The sequence below is a fragment of the Ostrea edulis genome, chromosome 1 (genome assembly GCF_947568905.1).
Source record: "Ostrea edulis chromosome 1, xbOstEdul1.1, whole genome shotgun sequence".
In the NCBI taxonomy this organism is placed as follows: domain Eukaryota; kingdom Metazoa; phylum Mollusca; class Bivalvia; order Ostreida; family Ostreidae; genus Ostrea; species Ostrea edulis.
Genome location: NC_079164.1, coordinates 6,703,099 through 6,724,909, shown reverse-complemented (window position 1 = coordinate 6,724,909; position 21,811 = coordinate 6,703,099). Strand labels below are relative to the sequence as shown.

The 21,811-nt window shown below is 36.0% G+C and overlaps 1 protein-coding gene across 2 annotated transcripts; it reads right to left on the bottom strand.

Annotated features, from left to right (window-relative positions):
* Positions 1 to 10,434: 10,434 nt before the first annotated feature.
* LOC125664302 (sushi domain-containing protein 2-like) lies at positions 10,435 to 21,806 on the bottom strand. Of its 2 annotated transcripts, XM_048896996.2 has the most exons (16): positions 21,550 to 21,806; positions 19,937 to 20,224; positions 19,715 to 19,852; positions 19,351 to 19,513; positions 16,793 to 17,053; positions 16,534 to 16,679; positions 16,295 to 16,443; positions 15,942 to 16,217; positions 15,345 to 15,631; positions 15,041 to 15,184; positions 14,708 to 14,866; positions 14,044 to 14,196; positions 13,324 to 13,449; positions 12,976 to 13,233; positions 11,993 to 12,362; positions 10,435 to 11,852 (listed from the first exon to the last, which is right to left on the bottom strand). In XM_048896996.2, exons 1-16 carry the CDS (start codon positions 21,733 to 21,735, stop codon positions 11,570 to 11,572), a joined length of 3,387 nt encoding a protein of 1,128 aa, XP_048752953.2. In that variant the 5' UTR covers positions 21,736 to 21,806; the 3' UTR covers positions 10,435 to 11,569. The 2 variants fall into 2 exon arrangements, with proteins under 2 accessions (XP_048752953.2, XP_048752954.2); XM_048896997.2 differs by lacking the exon at positions 15,041 to 15,184 and having other exon boundaries at positions 21,550 to 21,785.
* Positions 21,807 to 21,811: the final 5 nt, after the last annotated feature.

Here is a 21,811-nt window from a genome sequence, read left to right as displayed (position 1 = left end):
TTAAACATCAAATAATGGATTATGTATAAATTATGGTTGATACGAACAGCCACTGGAAATACAGGGTGGGGGTAACAAAAACGTTTTGCAAGTTCAATATTGTGGATGACAGCCATTTGTATCGATGCATTCGTCACAACTACGGTGCATTGAAAAAATCAGGTTATGCAGAAATGTCTGGGGAATGTTCCGCACAATAAAGAACAACATAAAGCCTCTAACGTGGCAGAGAGTTTCGGTCTTGCCATAAACAACGTTCCATTTCATCCCAGACATGTTCCATAGACGATAAATCCGGTGACATCGCAGGCCAGAGTAACATATTCGCTGCTGTAGATTGTCACTAACAACACGTGCGGCCGTGCGTTGCCCTGCTGCAGAATGACTTTGCACTTATTGTTGTGAATGAATGGAATAACGTGCTGACGTACAATCTGGTCACGGTAGTGTACGCAGGTTAATTTGCCCTCCACTATCACCAAATGGATCCTTTCATGTGGTGTTAATCAAATGTGGATTCTAAAAAATTCTAAAGAACTTTTAGTAAACTTGAAATCACAGAATTTTCCCCAAATCAATAGCATTAAACCTATGACTTTTCAACACTATACACGACCATTCCTCACGATAAATTAAAGACTAGACTTTTTGACATCATAGACAGTTGCTTCTTCAACAAAAACGGAAAACGGAAATATTCATATCTAGTGATCAGTCATTCAAAAACTTACTTTGTTAAACACCACTCTGATTCCACGCACAAGTACTATGAAGTTGAAATAGAAAATATGCTAGAGTTCCTCATTGACAATATCTTCGTGGTCTTTGGTGATCAGGTCTTCCAACAGTCTGTTGGAATTCCCATGGGCACGAATTGTGCTCCTTTGCTAGCTGACCTGTTTTTATATTCATATGAAGCAGAATTTATTCAAAAACTTCTACGTGAGAAGAAAAAATCTCTCGCTGTGACCTTCAATTCGACTTTTAGATATATCGATGACGTTTTGTCTATTAACAATGATAGCTTTCACTCATATGTCGATTTGATATATCCCTGTGAGCTCGAAATAAAGGACACCACAGAGTCGTCCACTTCTGCTTCATACCTAGATATTTTATTGAAAGTAGACATTAACGGCAAACTGACAACTCAACTGTATGACAAACGGGATGATTTCAGCTTCTCCATCATCAACTTCCCACATTTATGTAGCAATATTCCATTATCACCTGCATATGGTGTTTATATATCTCAACTGATTCGATATGCAAGAGCTTGTTCTGGGTATAGTAAGTTTTTAAATCGAGGTAAGCTACTGACAAACAAGTTGATGGTACAGGGATTTCAACAGTCTCGATTGAAGTCAGCATTTTGCAAATTCTATGGTCGTTATAACGATCTAGTTCGTCAATACAACCTCGCATTGGGTCAAATACTGTCTGACGTGTTTCATACCGATTGTTAAGCCGTTCTTGGCACACTGATTTTGACTGCGGATAACTCCGTTTACCTGATCAGGATATGGGGCTCACGGCGGGAGTGACCGGTCAACAGGGGATGCTTACTCCTCCTAGGCACCTGATCCCACCTCTGGTGTGTCCAGGGGTCCGTGTTTGCCCAACTGTCTATTTTGTATTGCTTGTAGGAGTTTTGAGATTGATCACTGTTCGTTATCTTCACCTTGCATTGAAACGACATTGCCTCCTACACCACCCTAACTTCGCAACACGGTGACATCATAGAAGAACAGGATAAGAGGACGTCAATGACGGATGTTGGCCTCTTGTAATATGTTCCTTACGGTTCAAGGACTTATCCGTCTATGCCCTAGGATGCTTCTAGCGGTCAAAGAAGCTGATTGGAATCGATTACGCAAATGTGACACCTGTATATACATATCTTACTGACGCGACGTCACAGGCAAACATTCTAATCGTTGGTGGTCCCGAACGGTACCAGGTTGTTGATATCATCTCTGCAAAGCATTTACAGTGTTGTTATGAACTCCACACTGCCTTGTCACATTGCTTTGGGGCAGTCCAGCTTCTAGCACGCAAGCGATCATTGACAATTATGCGGTACATCTCTCAATTAAAAGTTTATTGCAAAAATCAATATTTTCCGGTTTCAATATATTGAATACTGTCAATGAATGCAAACAATTCACATCGATTACTAACCACACGAAATACCGGACCTATTCTAACCCGGATCCCCACGGGAACACAGAGTACATATTTTGGCTTCTGATGCTTCTCCTTTGTATCGTCCCGTTTCTATTCTCTCTGAAAGTTTACCAAATATTAATGCAGGTAAAGATCTTCGATATCTTGGAATGCTCATGGAAATGCAAGTTAAAGATAACAAACAGTGATCAATCTCATAACTCCTATAAGCAATACAAAATAGATAGTTGGGCAAACACGAACCCCTGGACACACCAGAGGTGGGATCAGGTGCCTAGGAGGAGTAAGCATCCCCTGTTGACCGGTCACACCCGCCGTGAACCCTATATCTTGATCATCTTGAAATATAATTTTCAGTTCTAAAATTTATTTTAAGATTTTTGTGAAGAGATAACTTAAGAGCTTATTCCCAATAAGCAACTTATTCCCAATATATATATATATATATATATATATATATATATATATATATATATATATATATAAAGTCAAAAAATAAAATCCAATACTCAAACTTTTATCTATAGCGCTTTCGCCCTGCGGGCTCGTCAGTAGATTTTTAAACAATGTAAACAATTTCCATTATGACGCCATCCTGGTGACGTTATGTGGACAACGTCAAACTTCAAACGTCAAATCTTACTAGTGATGATACCATTATTCTAAAGGAGGCTGACAAAGGCGGAGCAATTGTTATTATGGATAAAGACCACTACAAGGAAATGGTCCTAGAACAATTAGATGATATAAACTTCTATCGAGAACTACCTTCGAATGAAGATAATAAAACTATGTCTAGGATAAGGAAATATATATCAAAATTCTCTGACAATTTAACGGAAAAAGAAGCAGCATTATTACTCAATTTTGAGGTAAAAACAAGTAATTTTTATGGATTACCAAAAATCCACAAGTCTAAGCAAATTCAAAACGGAATACAGAAATCATGTGAACCATATATCAAAATACCGCGCCCAACAGACCTTAAACTACACCCAATCGTAGCTGGCCCTTCTTGTCCAACACAAAGACTTAGTAATTTCCTAGATATCATACTAAAACCCATCTGCAAATTAGTTCCGAGTTATATTCGGGATGACATGGATTTCTTAAACCACATTCCTAACATCGTTGAAAAAAATACAAAATTGGTGAGTTTTGATGTCACAAGTTTGTATACAAATATCCCACACAACTTGGGTATAGAAGCCATTTCCTTCTGGATTGATAAACATCAAGGTGTATTACAATCATGATTTTCAAAGAAATTTATCTTGGAAGGAATCAAAATAGTTTTGGAAAATAATCATTTCTTTTTTGATAACAAATACTTTCTTCAAACAAAAGGAACAGCCATGGGGATAAAAGTCGCCCCCACTTACGCAACTTTAGTGTTGGGTTTTCTTGAGGAGAAACTTTTTACAGAATGCAAATCAGTTTTTGGAGAAGAATTTGGCCTGTATATTGAGAATAGCTGGAAACGCTATTTGGATGATTGCTTTATTTTTTGGACCAACTCTTTACAAGATCTACAACACTTCCACAACATGCTAAATCACCTACACGATAACATACGATTTACAATGGAAATTAGCGAAAATGAATTACCTTTTTTAGACATCCTGATTGTAAAGGAGGGGGTGAAAATCATAACAGATCTCTACTACAAGAATACAGATTCCCACCAATATTTGATGTTTAACTCATGTCATCCATCTCACACCAAACGAAACATCCCTTTTAACATGGCCCGGAGAATTTGCACAATAGTAATAGATGAGGATCGCAGAAATTCAAGATTATCTGAACTTAAAATATTTTTATGTAGACAGAAATATCCACCAAAATTAATTGAAACAGCTATACAAAAGGCTAAAGAAACTTCCATCACATAATTGCGAACTATTAAACAACATGAAGAAACCAACAACAAAATTCCTTTCGTTCTTAGACACAACTCGAGAAATCACAACATATTCAAAACAGCCAAGCAGTTATTCCCTATTCTTCAACAATCAGAAACATTAAATGACCTCATTCAGCCCACGGATATACTCCACAGCAGACGTCAACCACCAAATTTGAAAAAAATTCTCACTAAAGCCAAATTTACATCAAACCCCGAAAAACCAGCAGTCTTCAAATGCGAGGATCCACGATGCGGTACTTGCCAATTTATACAAACCGGCCACTCCATAACTTTCAAAAACGGAATGAACTTCAATGTAAATTCAACTATGACGTGTAAATCTAAAAATCTACTTTATCGTATGATGTGCCCTACATGTGGAGAAAACTATATAGGTCAAACAGAAACCAAATTGGCTGACCGTGTTCGTGTACATAAACAACAGATCAGAGATCCTACAATAAGAAACACACCGTGTATCGGACATTTTAATTTGATTCGTGCGGGGGAGGCAGTTTTTATATTTTTCCATTTTACAAAGTAAAAGAGGAAAATGAACAATTACGCAGAGCCAAGGAAAACTATTTCATAAAACTGTTTAAGCCGAAACTAAACTGTTAATATTTTTACTTCATGTTATGTAACATGTACATTTTACATAGAATGTCTCCTTTAATGTACAGCAATATTCAGAGGCGCTTAAAACTTATAGACTGAACTATTTTAAATATGTCTGTATTTTTAAAAGTGTCTAACATTAACATTGTATAATGTTCTGACGTCACAATCATGACTTTATTATGTTTGACGTTGCCCACATAACGTCACGAGGATGGCGTCATAATGGAACTTGTTTACATTGTTTAAAAATCTACTGACGAGCCCGCAGGGCGAAAGCGCTATAGATAAAAGTTTGAGTATTGGATTTTATTTTTTGACTTTATTCTACCCCGATACCAAGAAAAAAGAATTTATTGAATATATATATATATATATATATATATATATATATATATATATATATATATATATACTTCCTTTTCTAGGGAAGTCGTTGTGGCCGAGTGGATTTACGCACTGGTTTGACAGTCTTGCTAGGCGGTGGGTGCCGTAGGTCGCTGGTTCGACCCCGGCGAAATTTTTCAGTACATAGTTGTGATTATTTAGTGCTTTATATATTAATTAATTGATTATCACATGTATCGTTTAGATCCTAGGGGTAAACGCAAGGTTGGGTGTTATAATTGTTTGTTTGTGCTTTATATTAAATATTCTATACAATTGCATCGAGAGATCCACTCTCTTTATAAAGTATCTTAAACACTTAATGACACAGCGACTGTGTGAGATTGCATCAGTCTGTATAAGTAGCGCTTTAGGAGCATAACAAAACTTCTTTTTTTAGGGAAGTCGTTGTGGCCGAGTGGACTTACACACTGGTTTGACAGTCTTGCTAGGCGGTGGGTGCCGTAGGTAGCTGTAGCTGGTTCGAACCCGGGCTGGGGCGAAAATTTTCAGTACCTAGTTGTGATTATTTAGTGCTATATATATATATATATATATATATATATATATATATATATGTTTTTCCAAATACTTAAAAATTTCAAATATATATATGAAATTTCTATGTATCTGGAAAAACGAATTTTTGAGACCTTCCTTCCCAATGCACGACCACCAACTTTCGACAAAATATATAAGTTACAATGGACTCCTTTTCTTTGGCACTCGTCTTGTTCACACTTATTTCTTCCCTTTTTTTAGTTGTACAGTATCCGGACCATCACCGAGAGATATATAGCAACAAACAGAAAGATTCCGCACTGCCTGAAAATTTAAAAATCGATGCAATTCACTGTGAGGGACGAATGTCTAATGCTTGAAAAACATTTGATTTTATTAAATCAGTTGAAATTTATTCTCCTGTATTCTATAATATGGAGGCTAAGTTCAAGTCCGTTCGTGCCACAGCTGCATCAAACCTAAGACTCTTTTACCAGACTCTCGACATTTCGAAGTGAGAATCATAGATCTTTCGGATATGACCTTAAAAACGGAGATCCCGTGACGCGGAGATGTTGGATCGTTAAAGTTTCATCACAAGCATAGGTCTAAATTGTGTCAACATCTGTGGCACTTCACCTACGACTGGTAACGTCTCAATACGAGGGGCATAAAACAAACAAATGAACGTTACATAAACGTTTGAAAGATTTGAAAATTGATAAGTAATATTTTATTGTTGTCATTATGTTTTTGTGACATTTAACGCCAAACATTATTTACAAATGAAAAGAATGGCTGTCCATACTTTCTTGTTGTTGGTGGTGAGGTCTTGTATATCAATATGTTTTTTTTTTTTGTTCTGGCGAGAAGTTAGAGTCGAATATTTCGTATTTTTCAAATTGTAGTTCTTTGATTATATGATCCTTTGGTTTTAGATGCTTTGGAACTGATGAATGTAGTAAGTTTCACCGTAATATGAATACAATACATAGTGTATAGTAACTTCATTATCTTTTATACAAAGACATTGTTTTCGTATGAAAATGTAATTGCTTGTCAAAAATTAGTATATGCTTGAAGCAAGCTAGTATCTTAGAATATAACATTGATCTACAGGTATATATGCAGTTCTACAAAAAGCGTCTGCATAACTTGAGTTATCTCCCTTGTAAACTTATCTGCGTCTATGGAAGTCATGTTGTAACAAACGTTATGTTATGAAATTATGCAAACTTAAATTAACAAATAGACGACTTACCCCTTTCTCGATTTTCATGTGATTATGATAAGCATATTCGACAACCACTTTCACAAAAATCATTTGATTTGAACTTACATGACCAAGTCTACTGACACTCCTCTATCGGAACCGGAACTCTTAATCCTAAATGTAACCCTGCTCCAACTCCTTAAATATTTCATTAAATTTACATTATGACCCCTGGGTCGAGGCCTCTGCCTCTTCCCGAGGGTCTCTACAGCCCAGTAGCTAAGTACTTCATTACTAGCTTGAAAATACGGATGTATATTTAATTGCTGTTATAAAATTTAGAAATTCATTTCAAAATTGAGGATTATCTCCCTCATGCATAGCTCTTATCCTTAGACGAATTTGACTCCACTTTTTTTAGCACGTTGTTTTTGGCTATAATAGCTCTAAAACTTTATTGTTATTTCGGATTTCAAACATTTCGGTTGAGCATCACTGAAGAGACATTATTTGTCGAAATGCGCATCTGGTGCATCAAAATTGGTACCGTATAAGTTTACATTATGACCCCTGGGTCGAGGCCTCTGCTGGTGGACTGTTAGTCCCTGAGGGCTCTACAGCCCAGTAGCTAAGTACTTCGTTACTGGCTTGTAAATACGGATGTATATTTAATTGCTGTTATAAAATTTAGAAATTCATTTCAAAATTAAGGATTATCTCCCTCATGCATAGCTCTTATCCTTAGACAAATTTGACTCCACTTTTTTAGCACGTTGTTTTTGGCTATAATAGCTCTAAAACTTTATTGTTATTTCGGATTTCAAACATTTCGGTTGAGCATCACTGAAGAGACATTATTTGTCGAAATGCGCATCTGGTGCATCAAAATTGGTACCGTATAAGTTTACATATAATGTCGACGGCATACTTTCAAAACAACTCTGAAAAACGAAAATACTTCATCTTCCCGATCGTCAACAACCCATATTGTACATAAGTAACAATATTCTAATATCACGATACGCAAGAATATTTTCAGTGCATGATTAATTTTCAAATCCATGCAGGCTACTGATGTATACGTTGATGTTATATGTATAGGTGTAACAAAATGTCACTATCCTTGTAGTAGAGTGTTTGCTTCGTCACCGGGATGTCTTGAATTCGATCGTGTCATGACCGTACCGAACCTAAGACGTAACCATAGGCAGTCCTTGCTCTTTCGCCAAACGCTCGGTGGTTAGAAGTCAATATTACAGGTCTTTCGGATATGACTTGACAACGGAGTCAACAGGATGAAGAACCCTAATCGCTATGACCCTGCGTTAAGCAAAAATCAAAATCTGTGATACTTCACCTGCAACTTGTGAGGTATAAATAAGAGCTAACAAATCTCAAAGGAACACAAACATGCCGGGTATTCAGATATGAAGAACCTGCTCAAAGTTACATAATTTCACTCTCTGTGATCATATGCGATATTCACAACAAACATGAATTGAACAATCCTTTTAGATAAAACCGTGTTTTGTGCCAACGAAAGTTTGACTGTTGTAAGTGGAAATCAAATGTACACGACGTTTTATCATCAGATGTTTCTGAGAAATGAAGTTTTAAATTTTATTCGCCTATACATGTACATGTATCTACTGAAGGAGTGTGAGATCAAAGTTAGGATATGGAGTTGTAAATATAAGTTACAGTCAAATAAAACTCAGATGAAGTTAGATTAAGCATGGTACTGTACTCATAATGAGTTCTAATATTTTTACTAGCATTGGATGAATTGGACGTAACATGAACCAAACCCTTCTGTTCTGAATCGAAACCGAACCGAATCGTGTGTCCAAGGGTCGGTGTTTGCTGTTCTCTTATTAAATTGATCACTGTTCCTTGTTTTCACTTTTTCATATAAAGAAATGTGTTTATTATAACATCCCAGATACTATATTTTATCTTTCTAAAGTGTTTCGTCCCATGACGATCCGGGTTAGAACTTAGATACTTTATTGAAAGTAGACATTAACGGCAAACTGACAACTCAACTGTATGACAAACGGGATGCTTTCAGCTTCTCCATCGTCAACTTCCCATATTTTTGTAGCAATATTCCATTATCACCTGCATTTGGTGTTTATATATCTCAACTGATTCGATATGCAAGAGCTTGTTCTGCGTATAGTCAGTTTTTAAATCGAGGTAAGCTACTGACAAACAGGTTGATGGTACAGGGGTTTCAACATTCTCGATTGAAATCAGCATTTCGCAAATTCTATGGTCGTTATAACGATCTAGTTCGTCAATACAACCTCGCATTGGGTCAAATGCTGTCTGACGTGTTTCATACCGATTGTTAAACCGTTCTTGGCACACTGAATTTGACTGCGGATAACTCCGTTTACCTGATCAGGATATAGAGCTCACGGCGGGTGTGACCGGTCAGCAGGGGATGCTTACTCCTCCTAGGCACCTGATCTCACCTCTGGTGTGTCCAGGGGTCCGTGTTTGCCCAAATATCTACATTGTATTGCTTATAGGAGTTATGAGATTGATCACTGTTCGTTATCTTCACCTTGCATCCTCTTTCCGGCTAATTTGCATACAACCGATTCAATTTATCACCTAATATGTAGCGTTAATTTTCAAACTGGTACGCAAATCCCAATATTCCAAGCATGTTTTTTCAAAGGTCATGAAAAGTAGGTCAATCATGAAGGTCACAAAATCAAAACGTGTGGTACCATCCAAACGTTTTGTCACAAGGAATACACATATGAAATAGGAAAGCACTGTCATTAACCATTCAAATGTTATAGCCAACATTTTGAAGACTGACATACAAAACGAACAGAGCAAACACTAATACGGGATGATACACACTCATAATCGTAAATTATCGAACTGTTGAATCATTTTTCTGTAGTAATTTTGTGTAATCACTTTTTTAACTGTCTCATATAAATATTATCTCATTTTGTGCCAGAATCAATGTTTACGAGTTTCAAATTTAATTCGACCTTAGACATTTTTGTCTGATTCCGCGAATGACACTATCTTATTTATATCGGGATAATTTTATAAAATTTGATGAAAGCGTCCATCAGTTATAATACAATCTTGATATTACGATTTATCATATCCAATTAAAGTCGTTGGACATCATTGAAATCATTGTATGCAGTCAAATGTTTGCATGCAAATCATCAACTCTATGTTCACTATAGACCAAAACAGTGCACGGAAAATTGCAATAAATACCACCTTGCCATACAACAAGCTACTGACAAAGAAGTTGAAGGTACAGGGGTTGACAGGTATACTGAAGTAAAGTCAAGTTTCAGATTGAGATAAGACGTGTTCACAGATAAAAGTGCACAGTTCAAAAAGGTCTGTGTCAAATCTACTAAATTTTATCTTTCATCCCTTGATAGTGTTATGTGTATTTGTTATCCTGATATAGAATAATGCACACACGACAGCAACACGTGTTCCAGTTAAACTGTGAATTACCTGGAAAATATACGTCATATACTTGTCTGTATATTAAACACTTGTACCATATTTAGTAATCGAACTTATATTCTAAGTTCCATTTCAAAAGACGAAATTCGAGATCCTGTTTCAGTTTTAAACACATTTTATATCTCAGTGAATAGAACAAATTGATATACTGGATTCTATAAGTACACAATAACTCTTACAAACATAAATATATTGCAGGAGCTAGCAAATGTTTTACAAGAACCAGTGTAACTAATCTCCACGAAAATGATAATTACTGTGAAGGAGAAATTTCAGACATATTGTTCCACAACAACAAGTGGTGTAAATCAAACGCGGATTCTCAAATATCAAACACGTTTATATAAATCTGAAATCAATATCATCAAAACATAAGACTTTTCAACACTTCATACGACCATTGCTGATGATAAATAAAAAGCCATGTCCATATAGACAGCTGTTCTTTAATGAACACGGAAGTCGGAAATATTCATATATTGTGCCAAGACGTACAAAATTTATTTTGGTTCATCAGCCTTGCCAGTTGCCTTTGGGTGGGCGGATCCAATTTGCAATTGGAATGTGGCCTGTTTTATTTGTAAAACCCACCTTATTTGATTGCAGACAGCACCATTTCGATATTTCATTATGTGTTGTAGGGGGTCAGATTACATAACCATACCTATGTGATACATATGCTCTGGTATTTTTGTTTTCGACTAATTCTGACCCCCATTAGCTATTCTGTTATATACCTTCGTCATTTTCAAAATAAATGACATTTTTTCAATTCACATCACTGTCCTGTTTTCACTGCCTATCTCAAGTAACAAGCAAAGGCTACTCAGCTAGTCATATTAACTAAGGAACATAAATTAATTTGGCAAACACCACGCTGACTCTACGGAGTGATATTAAAAATGTGATGTTAAATTACTTCTTCTTCATTATACATCATACACTATCAGATATAATTTATTTCTTATAAAGCATTACTTTTAATTAGTAAGTTTATCAGCATTTGAGCGTACAATTCTGCAAATACAGCATTTTTACATATTGACAAGTTGATTGAGTTTTTCTCTTCATTTCATACTATTTTGTACATACAATTAATTCATAATTTGTTTGACTATCCACCGATTGAAAATAAATCGATCAGCATAAACAGTTTCACCTGATTATTATAACGATTACAATATTCATTAATTTTACAGATGTTGTGTGTCCGTTCACTTCCTTCACTTCCTTCAGTAGAGTATATCTGGATGTCGTTGTTCTCTGAAAGGAATATCGTCATATCTGGAATCAGTTTCTGAGTATCTAAATGCCCTGTTTTCATAAACATTATACCGAGGCAGACTACGTGTGCTGTCATCATGACAATCCGAGTACATTTGACCTCTATCTGTATTGAAATGACCATGATACTTTTGGGATCCCCCAGTGTATTTCCGGTAGCCCGACAAGCTGCCTATTGTTCCAATGGATGATGAAGTTCCTTCAGTGCTCCTGGTAGACCTTTCACGTGATCTAATATATAGGATTAATCATTACTACATAAATATAAACATTCTGTCAAATATGCTGAAATATATTTTGAGGTGCTTAAAGCATATCTTTGATTTGATTAATGAATTTTGTTGAATGTACAATGTAAAAGTTTAAGATACCTGAATTTAAAACATAATACGAAAGATGCAATGAGCGTAATGATGATGATGATAATTACTCCTCCCCCAATGGTGAACCACATCATTTGAACCTTGCTAGATATAGACTTGAGCAAATCAGAGTTGTCGTTCAATACAGGTGTCGCTGTGTGGGTTGGTTGCAAGGTTGACGAGGGTGTAAGTCGTAAAATCTTTTCACAGAAACACGGATGAAAATTAGACCATGTTCCATTCTTACAAATTGTTGGAATACATGGATTTTTCCTTCGGTAGCCCATACCGCAAATAAAGACAGCTTTTGCATTCTCCAGAGTACTGTTTGACTGCCATACCCCTCCTTCTGTGGATCTAAGCATGGGACAGGCTATGACTGAAACATGATGGTTTTACTTCTGTCAAATAAGGTAGTATGAGCATGAACATTCTTACATGTGCCCTTCGAAGATATTTTATTCAAATTGTTAATTAATGATGCCTTCATTCAAGAAAATGTTTCTCTGGTACGCGTTAATTTGTACCCGTATTTATGTAACAATATTCCAGTATCACCTGCATAATGTGTTTACATCTCTCATCTGATTCAACATGAAAGAGCTTGTTCTACGTGTTAACTGTTTTTAAATCGATGCAGTCTACTGACAGTTGTTTCAACAGTCTCGTTTATAGTAAGCATTTCGTAAATGCTATGGTCGTCATAACGATCTGATTTGCCAATACAACTTATCATTTGGTCAACTTTTGTCTTACGTATTTTAAACCGATTGTTAGGCCGTTCTCAACACGCTGATTTCGACTACAATTTACTCCGTTTACCTGATCAAGATTTAGGATTTAAGGCTAGAGTGACCTTTAGTATATCCAGGGCTCCGTTTTTGCCCAACTCTTTATTTATCCCTTATTCTTCATCTTCACCTTTCATACATATATGAAGAATGCTCTACTGAGTATACAATGGATTCTATTTGAAAGCATTTCCAATCTACCTGGTACAGCGGCATCCTCTGCTTCTTCAAGTTTAGTTGTGAAGTCCAGAGTTTCTTGGGCGATTTCCTTGGATCCAGTGACTTGGAAGTCGAACAGGCAATCTGTGTTGTTCCCACACAGTTCCACAGCCTCTGGTGTAACAGAACTTGCGACAGATGTAAAAAATGTAGGGAGGAAAGCAGCATGCATGACATTATAATCCGCATACTTTCTGCCATTAGGATAAGTGAACAATGAGTCCGTACTTGGAATTCTCCCTTAACAGAAAACAAAACTAATTACAATAACTGAAGTGACTAATGGCTCTATGCACTTCCTTTTCTTTCAAGATATTTAATGTTACTTACATGCCGTATTAAATTTTTGGAATATTGCTTCTTCTGTTGCGTTGGGTTCTAAAACGTTTCCATTTGGCAAAATCAAATCATTGGTTGGAATTCCATCAAAATCGCCAAGAAGACCACTGACTGTGCCTACGTGAATAATGAATTCTATGGTTGGTGTTCATGCTATGCATTAAAAGGGCAGAGGGTGGCTTGTACACGTCAGGATATGGTTATGAAAATTTTAATACCGCTTTAAAGACTAGCATGATAGAAACCTTTGTTTGTTTCGCAAAAGACTATGAAGACGATAATATGATTCATGTCGAATATGTCTATGTTATGTTTTGTTTGTGACCCTATATAACTTATATATTTCATTGGCTACTCTAATTGAATACCGTGGTCTCTGTGGAAAGTCTTCACCGTGGAGTTATGTAAGATGTATGATTAAACAATTAATCAGTGAAAAGATACAGATTCATTCTTTCTTAAATGTTTCTCTTGGCGCTGTGTTTAAATCTTGATTTTGACCACGAATTAGTCAGTTTACTGATCATATACAGGGTTCACAGGTGATCCTCATTCTTCCTAGGCACGTGGTCGCACCTGTGGTGTGTCTGGGAGTGTTTTGTCTTACTTTCAAGTTTGTATTGTTTGTAGGATTTTCATCTTTTTCTCACAGAAAATTAAACGTTACCCCCTGCATGCTTTTTAATTGGTTAATGGTAAATAATTTGATACCTTTTAAATGGATGTTGCCAATGATGGGCATAACATTAAGCACTTCTTGAGTGGCAAGAATCCGAAAAGAAACGCCCAAATCAGCAAACATTACCATTATCTCTCTGCCTGTGGAGTTTCCGGAATATTTGGGTAAATTTAGTACAGAAACACCTGGAAATAAACAAAGGAAAGTGACGATATTGACTTACACAGTGTATTCAAATACAGTATTGGCTAAGATAAAGACTATTTCTTTGGTAGATAATTGATTTCGTGGGGTTGTTGATATAAATGCCGTAGTGCAACGTTGACCAAGATGTGTGCTAATATTGAAACACCATGAAAACTAACGTTTTGAGAGTATTAATCAATTCATGTAATCATACTTTTATGCAATTAATCATTGTTGTGCTCTTTATAATTTATATATTTTACATGATGGGGGATATTTTTGTCAGTTACCTACATTTACTTGTGATTTGGGAACAAAGTCCCTTAATGATATCATCTATCAATTTTAGATAACGTACTCAACATTACATTTCGAACTAATCTATCCATTTCACAGCCGGCGTTGCAGATTCTGGTAATTGTAATCAATACTATCAGGAGATACTCAATCATTTAATTCGGTAGTGATAACACTAAATATGTTATTTCATACTATATGCCCTGTGTTTACCTCGGTATCGGAGCCAGGATACATCGCTGAAATCTTGTGTTTGTCCGTTGATAATAACGTCCGCTACTCGGATGGAGTTTAGACGAACTTCTACTTTATCGCTTATATTTGTCACTTGTGCTACGAATGATGTGCAGACACTGGCTCGGACGTACTGTCCTGAAAGGCATATATAATGATACATTCTATGAATTGATTCTCTTTTTAATCAATATTATTTCTGAGACACTAATGCACATGTATACAGTCGATCATTCTCATATATTCGATGCAATATGGCATAATTGTAAAATCATTCATATGTAACTTGATAGAAATTGTTGAATCTACTACCTGCACTGTTCTTTGCCTGTTCAAATCTAATTTGGCTCTTAAATGATGCATTATTCGATATGATGAAACTAAATTCTCCTATTCCATTGAAGTTATAACCGAAGCCGTCTAAGGTTTTCATGTGGGGATCCCCATTTGCTCCAGCTTAAGATTCAAGAAAGTGAAGGAATCAGTTATTCATCTCTACATTTATAAATAACTTACTGTGTAAACTGTTTTCTGGGTCATGCAAAAATACCATAAAACGTGTATCATCTGACTTCACTTTTAACCGTTACATTCATAAACGTTTTCTACTAATTACCTGGTCGTGGTGGAACGTAATTGAAACAGGAACTGATGTTTCTGAAGTGCAGGTAATCCTGGCATTCGGAGAAGACAGATATCCCTTCGTATCCCAAATCTACACTGGATCCGTATTTACAGCAGTGTAGGTACGGGAGCACATCATAGTAGAAGTTAGTCAAGTACGGTACATTGCCCTCTCCTCCCAAATAGTGATATCGTTGGAGGGTACCACCTTCTTTTATTCGAGAATCAATGAGATTTTGGTCCACCCCGTAGCAACACACATTGTCTTTTCCGAAAGGTCTACAATACAAAAAGAACATAGTGTAGGGCAGGGTTTCGTGTTGAATGGCTGTTTTTCATAATGTTGATTCTTTTCAATTTTAATGCGTGTATTAATCTTTATGATGAGAAATTGAATTTGCACTAATTGTATTTTGATTCATGTGATGCTCTCTGAAATATTATTATTACTATTATTATTATTATCATTTCAATTTAGGTCTTTTTATGTACTGTACGTATCATTTATCGTCTGTTTTATTCCTCTTCCCGATTACTTTAGATGTTCCAAGGCATCATATATTAGCTTTGGTATAAAATCTTGTCATACCCTGGCGCACTAAGCCGAACACAATGTTGGGCATCAGCTCTGTACAAACAATTCAAGTCTTGTTTTCTAGTATTTATCATATTACAGTCGGGATCGGGCTGGTATCGTGCTGTGTCCATCAAAGCCTGCTGCAGTGTACAGGGACATGGGGGTAAATCATCAGAAGAGACTCCTGGCATACGAACTTCATTTCTTAGCCATGAAAAACACAGTTGCTTTGAGTGTTCTTGTGTGGGCACTATTGCAAAGATATCTGACCAAATACCCCTTGTTGGTCTGAAAAGAAAAACAAAATAGAAAGTATAGATGACTATGATTAAATGACTGTGCAATGGAATATTCTGAAGACTTACATATCAAATTCTGTCTGTATAGCTGGTGTGACAAGTATGGTTCCCACATATCCTTCTGAATAAAGACTTATATAGAATATTTGACGACGGTTGTTGATGTTGTCATGCAGCACCGACTTTTCCCACACTAATTGTTTATTCAAATGTTCCTGCAAACACACAGCGAAACAGATGTAAATTTATCCATACTACAATGTTTATTTTCATTTTTACAAAATGCAAATTTGTATAAAGCGTACCTTCAACGTATATAAATGTATGTGAATTCGTTCCGAGCCTCGTAGTTCAAATGCCTGTGGGTCCCATGAGATGCCATATTGTTGTCCATTAATCCATTTCTCGGGTTCGTGTCGCCTGACTGGATTATTGGATATAGCAGGATTCACTAACGCAAATTAAGCAAAAAATCAATTAATAAACATAAAATGCTATGGTGTACAGGAACAAAGCTTTCCATATTTTATCAATTTTAATTGTCATAAAGGTTAGAAAAACTACCAATTGTATATACTCCAGAATGTCTCCGTGTCTTTCCATTGACGTTTCTGATGATAAGGACGATTTTGATGTCACCGGTCAAGTTAAACATCGGCGTGATGCATACAACACTGTAGTTGGACTCTCGCCGACACGAAAATGATCTTTCAATCGGTGAGTACAATATTTGGATACTATCATCAGGATTCATACAGGGACCTCCGATCACGACGTATTGTCCACCCAGCATTGGGCCATACCGAGGGGAAATCATCAATGTGCCTATTTCAATGGATTAGTAAATGATAGTCTACTAAAATGATACCAATATTCTTATTTTGTAAAGTGATACATTTACATATGATAAAAATGTACACAAATCTTCGTAGATTTCTTCAACTATTTATTGATCAAGAAAATTAATTCTGTTAACACTCAACTCCGTAGAAAACAGTATTTATCCTAGTAAAATGTCAAAGATATTTAAAAGCATTCACTATTCTTCGTGTTGTGTTCAACTGGGCCTGAAACGTGGTGTTTGAATTGACTAAACCTTTCTTTCGCTTTTCTAGAGATACAGGTGTAAAACCCTCAATGTCACGGCAGCAAACAATGAGAAGATACTCTCGTCGAGGGCAGAAGGCCGTTGGTTCAAGATAAGATCTGAGTAGTCCTAATACATTAAATTTTCATAACAAATGTCCTTTCGCAAAGCTATGGATATTAATTCCAAAGTGAATGTCATGGGTCTTTTGGTTGCATGACCGAGTGCGCCTACGCGGGTACGTTAAGGCAGGTTATGAAAAGTTTTCCTGGGATAAAATCCGCGAAACAATGTGACGTCATAATTGAAATAAGTATATCACTAAGTATATATTAAATTCCGATTTTATTTTTATGTAAGTTTTATTTATCCATAAAATAAACCATGCAGCTACAAAAATCCAAAGAAATTCGAAATGTTATATACTACTGTCGTGCAATTTCTGTCTGATCAATATGAAAACAAACTTATTACGTCATGACTATACATCGAGTGATGTTGACGTTGACACATGTAAGGTATTTGTTAATGTGTGCCATGCAGATATTGAGAAAATGTGGAACATTTGAAATATATGACATGGGATATATGGGATATATATATGTGAAACGCTGAAAATTGATTGATATTATGTAGGTATGTTGACGTCATTCATTGACATGTTGTTATGATACAAAATGTTCTCATGTAAACAACCAACATAGTTTTTAAGACTTAGTAGCTTCCTCTCTCTGTGTAAAACAGATTTTTAAAATTATGCAGGTTATGTGCATAAATGGAGCATGACCTGCCTTAACATACCCGCGTAGCATCGGCCAATATTTGTACTCCACATAAACAATTTTCATCTTGTTATTTTGAACTATCTATTTCTATTCTCGAGTTTCTTTTATAATACACGACATACACTGTTTACAAAATACAGCATGTTGGAACTACAGAAGGATGTACATCAAATTCGATATACATGTATGTGGATGTGTAAATATACTGGAACAATTGTTCACTGTATGAAATGATTGAAACATGCTTCTGAAAAAAATAAAACTAAGCTTTTACCTGAAGAAATAACGCTATATCTTTATTCTATCTATATCCCGCTAACGGTGGGTGTGACCACCCAATAGGGTATGCCTACTCCTCATAGACAACTGATTCCACCTCTGGTGTGTCCAGGGGTTCCTGTTTTCCTATTATCGATTTTGCATTTTGGGGATTTATGAAATTAATCACTGTTCGATATCTTCACTTCCATTGGCCTTTTAGATTATCCATACCACTTGGAGGGTATTACTGATAAATTTTCCGAATCATGCCGCCAGTTCCTTAAACTTCGATTTACTAACTAAGAAAACAATGCTGTCAATATAAGCTACATTCTTTGTCATAAACGAGTTCAGTCTTCTATTCCAACATATTTTGAGTTCAAGTATACACCCTGTTTTTCCTACAAATATACTTCTACTGTTGCATCCAAACCTTTTAATCACAAACATATTCTACAGTACCTAATGTAGATATAGACCATCGTATACATAATTTACCTACATGTTCGTTTTATTCGTCTTCTTTCAACTATAGTCCAAATGCACATGGCATTACTAGTGGTATTGATTTAGTGCTCATGGTGGGTGTGATCGGCCGACAGGGGATACTAATTCCTCCCAGGAACATAATCCCACTTCTTACAATTGTATGTGACTAGGGATCCGTGTTTCCCCAACTCATATTTGTTATAACTGATAGGAGTTATGAGATTGATCACTGTTCTTTATCATCTTTTCATGAGTAAGCATTCCATGCCGACCGGTCACACACACTTGAGCCCTGTATCTCGATCGGGTAAACGGAGTAGTTCACAGTCTAAATTAGTGTGTGAAGAATGACCCTAATCTGCATGAAGCATATCACACAGCATCTTATCCAGTGACAGGTTGTATTGATAAATTATATCGTTAATGAAGTATTTTCTACATGTGTTTACATGCTAGAATTTTATAGGATACATGAAATCAAAGTTAAAATATTTGGATACCCCAGGTATTACATCCACCATTGTCGATTTCAGCAGCATCAATACGGAAGGCAAATTTTCCTGGGATTCCTATGTTAGACATGTGATTTACACTGATGATGTCAGGTGTTCTCGACGCATTAACAACATAAAATACCCTGCCATCTCCTGCATTAAATCCAACCTATTTTGAAAAACAAATTATGGATATTTCAAATAAGTATATTAGTATGCGTCCATTTGGCTGATTAATGTTTTATTGAAAATATAGGATAAATGAAGTAAATAAATAATGCGTCTAAAAAGGTAATACACCGACTACTAATAAACCAAAGAAGCAAAGGTATTCTAAAAGTGACGTTCTGTCTTTCCATTGGAGCATCACCTGAGCAGGGACTCCACCTAATCCTGTCAAGGCGTCTCCATGACTTGCAGTTCCTGTCGTCCACTCAATTTGTCCGTAATTGAAAACAGTGAATGAATGCTGCCCATTTGTTATTAGGATCTCTTGAAATGTATTTCTCTGTGAAAAATATTATGTGATTAACAGACATGTATGTATGTTTGTATGTGTTTCAGAGAGAGATAGAGAATAATTTGTACTAACTATGTCACAGTTTGAACATCCATAGAAAGCGACATTATCCCAAGTTGCGATGAAGACCCAAGTAGCTTGAAAACGAAAAAATTGGGGGAAATATGTTCGAACTTCCTCTGTTGCTCTGTTGAGTATTGTTTGGTTGGTTGATTCGCGATACCACACAGTTCCTCCGTTTCTTGTATCGACGTCTGCCCAGAAAATAGCAATCAACCGTCTGTCATCATCCAGAGGAAAAGGATTTGGTGTGAAAGTGGAAACTGTCTTCAGGAAGGAAATGACGCCATTCGTGTTAACCTGAAATCATTGTATGAAAAGTGAAAATAACAAACAGGGATCAATCTCATAACTCCTATAAGCAATGCAAAATAGAGTTGGGCAAACATGAACCCCTGGATATACCGGAGGTGGGATCATATAGACATTATATGTTTTTCACTGAAATCATAATTAGAATATATTTACTCAAAAAAGTTATTCAATTATGGTTGTCGATTTCAATCTGTTATAATTTAATGCAATTCTAAAGTATGATTTATATATCCAAAATAGCGGTTCTAACAATAACAAAGTATAGAGCAAAATGTTTTTTAAATGCTATAATAAAATCAAATGCGTGTAGTTATGTATCTTTGACATGTATGCAAGAGTTTACTCATACTACAGGTACTTGTAAGTCATTGCATGATAAATTGAGGAAACGTATGACTGGACTTGAGAATCGAACCAAGCATTCTCTTGATCAGTACTAAAGAGTGTTAAGCACGGACGTATCTAGACCGGTGTTTACGAAATTATATAAGGTTTATCCATTCTTATGCAGACTTCGATCACAAAGACGACAACGCGAGTTTACTCCTGTCAGCGCCTACTAAAACATCCTTGAATAACTTTTGCCCCAAAATCAATTGAAATAGGATAGTAAAATATGTAGCTGGGCCAGAAAATCATCTCCGGATGTTGATTTGCACTTAGAATAGGCTGAAATACAAGATTGTACTTTTTATGACGAAAAATGTAACTTATGTAACATATATTATTATGGTTAAGGAACTTGCAGGGCCAACCATTTTCCCTTTTCATCATCATCATCATCATCCGTAACCCGCACTGGTTTGAAGACCCTGTGATAGGCGACATTCATAATCACGGGAATTCAGTCTGCATTCTAGTGTTTAAGACTAGCTTTGTCTTCCTCAAATAGTGCATTCAAAATTTCAATCGAGCAGAGTAAAGTTTTGTGCGGATACATTGTCCTAATATGTCTGTTGACGTAATGTAGGAATTAACCAAATGGTATATCTTGTATATTTGTTTTTGTAGAAGAAAAGGTAGCTATCTCCATCATTGATTAGAACCGTATGTCCTGATACTCATTTATTTGGTGACCCCTTCACCGAAATAAATCAATCTACAAAAGGTACACTTAATTGCATATATAGCATTAATAGATTTCCAGGAACATGGTATACAAACTACATTACATGAAATTGATGATAAATGATGAGCAAGACATGGTAATAAAAACAGTTTTACTTAATCTCCATATCAACTAGGAATGCATATTGTCAGAAATACACCAAATTAAAGTTAAAACAAAGTACATCTTATTGAATACTTACAATCAAATGATTATGCTGGTGGTTGAAAAACGGAAACAGGGTGGATATTGGAATTTTTGGGGAGCTACTGTCATCATTTTTTCCCACAGCCGTGTCTCCATTAGATTGTCCGTAAGGATAAAACCCACCAGTCCCAAAACTGTTGGGGAAAAAACTGAAGACTACAAAAAGAATCTTTAACTTCATCTTTACCTGTTCATATAATAGTGCCTGAAGTTATCCGTGCATGATGAACATCAATGTCATTTATCGCATGATAGCC

Coding starts and splice junctions, on each gene's coding strand:
- LOC125664302 (XM_048896996.2), bottom strand. CDS start 21,735: ATGAAGTTAAAGATTCTTTTTGTAGTCTTCAGTTTTTTCCCCAACAGT. Junction 19,514..19,714: donor TAGGTGGAGTCCCTGCTCAG/GTGATGCTCCAA, acceptor TTTTCAAAATAG/GTTGGATTTAATGCAGGAGA. Junction 17,054..19,350: donor TGGTGGATGTAATACCTGGG/GTATCCAAATAT, acceptor CCATTGAAATAG/GCACATTGATGATTTCCCCT.